Source organism: Leptopilina boulardi, unplaced genomic scaffold (genome assembly GCF_019393585.1).
Source record: "Leptopilina boulardi isolate dan_hultmark-lab unplaced genomic scaffold, ZJU_Lbou_2.1 LbouV2_233, whole genome shotgun sequence".
NCBI classification, from domain to species: Eukaryota; Metazoa; Arthropoda; class Insecta; order Hymenoptera; family Figitidae; genus Leptopilina; species Leptopilina boulardi.
The window spans coordinates 319596-326156 of NW_026137789.1; the positions used below are offsets into that span (position 1 = coordinate 319596).

A 6561-nucleotide genomic window follows, 5' to 3' on the forward strand; every position below is an offset into this window, starting at 1 on the left:
TTGAGTTCGAATTTTGAGGTTTTTTGGGGGTTATTTCAAAACCCTAGGGTGATGGGGTTAAACAGACTTCAGATTCGGTTTCAGCGACCCCGAAAACATAAAGTAGTCATAGTCTGGTCAAAAGCTCAGAGCATCAATTTTTTTTGTGTGCCAGTGTTTTTAATAAATTTTTATCGACTGTATAGTTTCCATGGTAACATTACGTTATTGTTTTTAATTTACACGCAGCTTCAAATCATTAAAATGTAGTGACATTTTGTTACGTGTCAAAACAAAATTCGATGAAAAAAATTTTATTTTTGTAGAATATTAAATTAAAAACATAATGCGAAGAATAAAAAATTTCGCTTTATATAGTAGAAGAACCGAAAATCGAATTGCCAAGGAATCGGCAGAAGACTCCTCTAATACAGACATTTCTGATTCAGTAAGTTATTTTACAAAATTTTAGTATTAAATCTTTTATAGTTTAAAAATATATCAGCTTAAAATTTTTAAAAATCTAATCAGTAAAGTTATAATATCACTTGAAAAATTTTTTAAAAATTTCAAAAAATTATAATTAACTTTGACTACATATTACATAACTATTGTGGTAAATATTAAAACCATAAAACCTTAAATTTGTATAATTAGGATGATAGTGAAATTATTCAGGGCAATAATGCAATTGCTGCCAACCAAATAAATTTAAGTAATGAGGATTATGATGCAGATGTTGATAGGAATGAGGACCAAAATAGAATTGACAATGAACTGACAGAATATTCCTCTGATACAGATATTTCTGCCTCGGTACGTTATTTTTCAAAATTTGTTTCATATTTTTTATAGCTTAACAATAATAAAAAGATTGAAATTTGTAATATATTCTAATCAGTATATTTATGTCATCAATGTAGAAATATTGTATTTATTTTATTAATTTAGAGTAAAATTAACTTTGAATAAATATTTCATATTTATTAAAGTAGTTTTAAAGTTTCAAAATAAATATATAAAATTTATAAATATAATAAATATATAATAAATTAAATAAATAAAAAATAAATAAATAGTTTTAAAATAAACTACAATCGTTAATTTTTATAATTAGAGTGATGTTGAAAGCATTCATAGCAATGATGTTTCAGTTAACAAAGGCAATATTAGAAGAGATAACATAGATTTAACTGATGAAGATGATGATACAAATGTTGATAGCAATGAGGACCAAATGTCTGATGAGGGTAAAATATAATAAACCCTGATTTTCAGTTACTTTCTTCTCACGATTTTAATCATCAGTAAAATTTTATTGAAAATGAGTAAAAAATAACTGAATTTGCAGTAATTTTTCATTAATTGACTGGTGAAAAACAACTGATAATTTCAATACCATATTAATTTCTTTTTCACAGGTTAATCAATGAAAAATAACTGAAAATTTGATTATTTTTTGCTGCTTTCAGGCCTCGAATCGAGTACGTAAATTAAGGAAAAGTAGGGAATTTTTAAATGAGTACGTAAATGTTCATAATTTTGAAAAAAGTCAAAATATGGAGTTAATTTTTTCATTCTTTTTAACACAAATTTTTTCAACAGATAAAAATGTATTATAGGCCTCGGATTATAAGACTATAGTTTTTGAAAATAAATTAACTTAAAAATTATTCAAAAATTAACCTTAGATAAGTATTTCTTTTAAATGTTTAATCGACTTAATTTTTAATTCCGACAAATTTTAATCCTCATAATTTTCAATTTATTTACATTTTAATCGGTCCAAATTTCAATTTACCCCATTTTTAATCGACTTAATTTTCAATGCACATTTTAATCGATACAAATTTCAAATAAATTTGACACACTTTGTATCGATTTAATTTTCAATTTATCTAAATTTTAATCGATTCAAATTTCAATTTACCCCATTTTTAATCGACATAATTTTCAATTTATCTAAATTTGAAGAGACTTAATTTTTAATTTATCGGAATTTTAAGTGATTTAAATTTAAATTTATCCAAAATTTAATCGACTTAATTTTGAATGTATTAAAAATTTAATCGATTCACATTCAATCAAGCCAAATTTAAATTTATCTCATTTTAATGGACTTAATTATAAATTCAAATCTTGAAAATTTTCCTAATTCAACAATTCTTAAAATTGATAAAAATTTTTCAAGAATTAACCTTAGATAAATTTTTTCAAGATATGACTTTGAAAGTTCTTGACGATTTGAACATAAAAATTTCACCTAAAATCTGCTAAAACTAAAATATTTATTATTAACTAAAATATTTTTTAAAAATCTGAAAATTTTGAAAATTGTTCTGAGTTTATTTTTGAAATATTCTAAAAAAAATTTTTAAAAAATACTTATTGACCAATTTAATTTATTAGGAATTTAAAAAATCGACATATTGAGACTTTATTCTAATGTAAAACAACTTTTTTATGCCTGAAAATTGATCCGAAGCCTATATGCTCAAAACCTTTTTTAAAAATTACCTTTTTCATTTTACCATTTTATGAAATTATTAATTTAATTTTTATTATTGACTTAAATTTTTTGCAATTATTAATTATCATTAAGTCTCATTATCTTTTCCCTCCCTCATACTTTTTTAATGATAAGAAGAGAGAGAGAAAGACCCCATTATATTACACAAAAATATGTCATGTTTATAAAGGTTGATACAGAAAATGTTAATTTAATTTTTAAAATATTTACTAAATCAACAAAAAAATATTAATTTGAAGTTAACGTCATTGCTTTTGAGTATATTTTTTTACTAATATATTTAGAAACAACACTTTGAATAAGTTAGAAATTTTGATTCGTAAATTATTCACTAATTTTTTTTAGTACGTAAAGTATATAATTTTTAATATCAAAGGCGCTTCGGAGGCCTGTAATTGTCAATAATATTTCACTTATTGAAATCGTGAAAAGAGAGTCACTAAAAAACCAATGAATTTCCAGTGATTCAGGTTTAGATAATAATTTCTTTTATCTGAAAATTAATAAACGTTTTTGAATATTACCTAAACCTTCATTTTATTATTTTAGAATTTGAAGATGCAGAAGCAGACGTCGATGTTGCTTCACAAATAGACGAAAATAATGCCAGTTACCATTCTACTAGTAGCAGTAACTCTCATATTGATTCTGATGATAGCGTTGCTTCTTCTATTGCTAGTTTTGATACTAATAATTTTGAATCTAATGCTGATAGTATTTATTCAGATGCTGATGATAATTTTTCTGATGCTGATAGTATTTTTTCTAATGCTGATAGTGATTAGTAGATATACAGGGGGAGTTCTGGATACAAGATTCGAGTTTTAGGTGTATCCAAAATTCCCCTTGTATATATGTGACTACGTCATGCATTGTTGCGAGTTAGGAATGTTTAATTACTTATTAAGAATATAATTGCGTCATCTATTTGTTTTAAAAAATAAGTTATCTAAAAAATTCATCTTGCACATCTATATTTTTGCAAGTTTGACATGTTAGGAATTTAGTTGCGTAAGAGTGCAGTAAATAAAAAAAGATGTAGTATAAACATTTTTTTCCAAGGTGCATTTCTTTCTATAATAAATAATACTCTTCGGTCTTTAGATAATAAAAATTGTAATTCTATACGTTTGAAATAAATCCCTTTAGTTGATAAGATATAAACATTTGATAATTTTTGCAATTTGATAGTTTTGTTTATTGCAAATGGTATGTCAAATTTGTTATTGATAAAGGATATTATCATTACAAAGGAATTTTTATTATTAAATTGAGTGGTATATAAGGGATGTCAAGTTCAGTGCTGTTCATTAGTTTACTCTAAGCCTCAAGGGTATACAGACTAAATGAGTGGTCACAATCAACGAAAAAGTTTTCAACAAAACTTGAATAAATCAATTCAAGATTCTAGAACTTTTAAAGATTTATCAAGAAGTTTTGAAAAATTAAGTCTTAGAGAACAACCTCGTTCTGATTGCAAAAATTATAGTGATTTAACAAAAAAAATTGAAAAACTAAAAATTTAATAAAAAAATGAATTTTCAAAAGCTGAACCAGGCTGGAAAGGGAAACAATTACCTTGAAAAGAAGAAATTAAGTGAGCTGGAAGTGAATGAAACTTATCTTATTTCTGATCTTCACCTCGTAAAAACCAGATTTGGTTCTCGAATTGTCGTGGACATTGAAAAAAATTTTGCTGTGTTTTTACCCAAAAGGATTTTCGACGTTATTAATGAGGATGAACATCTGTTTTCACATTTAAAAGCGTTGGCTGCAAACGATCAATTGGGACTTAAATATCTTGGTGGAACTTACAATCATATTGAGTTTATTGAATTGTAAAAATCATCAATGTCATATATACCAAGAAATCAAATGTTTCTTTCTAGCACATTTAATTTAAACTCTTCGTTCACAAAACAAATTGCAATAGGTTTGCAATTTAAAAGTAATGGAGAATTGTGCAGTGTTTTAAAGTTTATGTCAAGCCATCCACGAAGTGATATTTTATTCAATTTTCAAGACTGGATTTGTTTCACATGTCATATGAAAACTATTTCATCTTATTTCGATGGAAATGCAACACCAATGGAAACTATTAAATTTGGAAATTTTCAAATCCGTTTTGGAGTTTTTCTGGGAGAAAATACAGTTACCCTGGAGGATAAAAGAAATGGAAAATTGTGTTATCCGTTTATCATGAAGAAAACATCATTTAAAATTTTGGAAAAACTTATTCCTTGTTTTGATGAGCGATTCAATTATTTATCTTCAGTACGTTTGAAAAAAATGTACGGCTTAATTGTGAAATCTCTTGCTGAAATTTTGTGGTATAAAAATCTTTTGAGTGAAAAAGAAATCCAAATTTTTATTGAAAAAAATTATAAAATGTTAATAAAAAAACTTGAAAGAAAAATTGATCCTACATCAAATTTAGAATTTAAGATATTATTTGCTGATATTCTTAATTATAATTTAAAACATTTATCAAAAGAAATTTTTGAATTGATTCCTAAAATTAGTAGTATTGGAATTAATTTAATGTAAACAACTGGTATAAATAAATAAACATGTTTTATTGAAAATTAAATTTATTACACTTCTGATTTATTTATCCAACTATTATGTGTACTGTCAAAACCTAACCATTTTACAAGTACTTTAGATCCTTGCTTTTTAAGTATTTTTTCAATTAAATAAGCATCAGGGTATTTAACTTTAGAAAGTTCTTGCTCGTAAAAGGATCCAGAGATTAAATTTTCCTGATAATCTTTTAAAAGATAAGTTGGTGGATTTGTATTTTTTACACAACTTACAGTAAATATTTCTGTAGTCCAATTTGGAGTATAGCCTTTTTCAAAAATATGTTTATATTTACTTATGCGCACTTTATCTCCAATTTTAAATTTTCTTTTTGGTCTATTTAGAATACAATTTTTTTTAAATACATTTAATAATAAATATCTCGCATTTTGATTATTTACATCTTTTGGTTTCATTTTAATAGTTCGATGTTTAGTATTATTATATAAATTTATTAAGTCACTTAAAATGTCGATCCACTTAAAATTGCCATGTAAACTAAATTTCATCCACATTTTATTTTTTAGAGTACGATTAAAACGTTCACAAATTGATGCTTTTAAATCACTAAAAGTAGAATACATATTAATTTTATAAAATGACATAAGATTTTTAAAATGAGAATTATAAAATTCTTTTCCATTATCCACTTGTAAATTTTTTGGTACGCGTCCTTTGGTCAAAACGGATTTTATTGCTGAAGTTACATCTTCCCCCTTTTTGGACTTGACGGGAACAGCCCAGGCAAACTTGGAAAATACATCGATGACGGTTAACAAGTACTTGTAGCCTTTATTTTCTCGCGCATAGCGTTGCATTTCAACGAGATCAGCTTGCCAAGTCTCGTCAATACCTCGAATGTCAACATTTCTTCGTTTATAATTTCTTCTAGCTGGTTTGTGTAACTCTTTCACCACCTGAAGTTCTTTATTTTCCATTTTCACAAAGGTTGATTGTCTTCAAGTGCTTTCAGTCTGCTATCCAGTCGAGAAATGGTCTCTTTCATAGACAATAACTCTATATTTCTTTCAATATGCGATTTAAGGTTTTCAAAAAATCTTGTGGCAGTATCCTCCAATGTAGAAATTCTAATATTGTAATCGGTTTTTAATACTTCTATCACATCATAGATGGCGTTTGCCGTAGTTTCAATAATTTTTTTAACAAGCTTTAAATTTACTGCATCATTTTCGCTTTCAGCATTGGCAATATTGCATAATTTTTTATTTTCCATATTAAAATGTCCATCAGATGTAAATTTAAAACCGAGTCCCGGAGGCCCGCGATTTGAGGTCCCCGCGCTCTTTAACTGACGTCCGAATATGTCGATACTCATGTTGCAAATAAAGTTGAAATTTATAAAACTTGGTTAATAAATAATATTTGCTTCACGTAATTCTTCAATTATAGAAATAATTTCATTATTATGGCTGGGGTTTCCAGCGGCTTGAGACGCTAAAAGTAATCGT

General features: G+C 26.0%; 1 protein-coding gene across 1 annotated transcript; it reads left to right on the top strand.

The window, feature by feature from the left end:
* Positions 1–325: 325 nt before the first annotated feature.
* On the top strand, positions 326–3294 carry LOC127280281 (dentin sialophosphoprotein-like). The gene is made up of 4 exons (XM_051303188.1): positions 326–427; positions 637–795; positions 1097–1229; positions 3059–3294. The coding sequence occupies exons 1-4, from the start codon at positions 326–328 to the stop codon at positions 3292–3294; spliced, it is 630 nt and encodes a 209-aa protein (XP_051159145.1).
* Positions 3295–6561: the final 3267 nt, after the last annotated feature.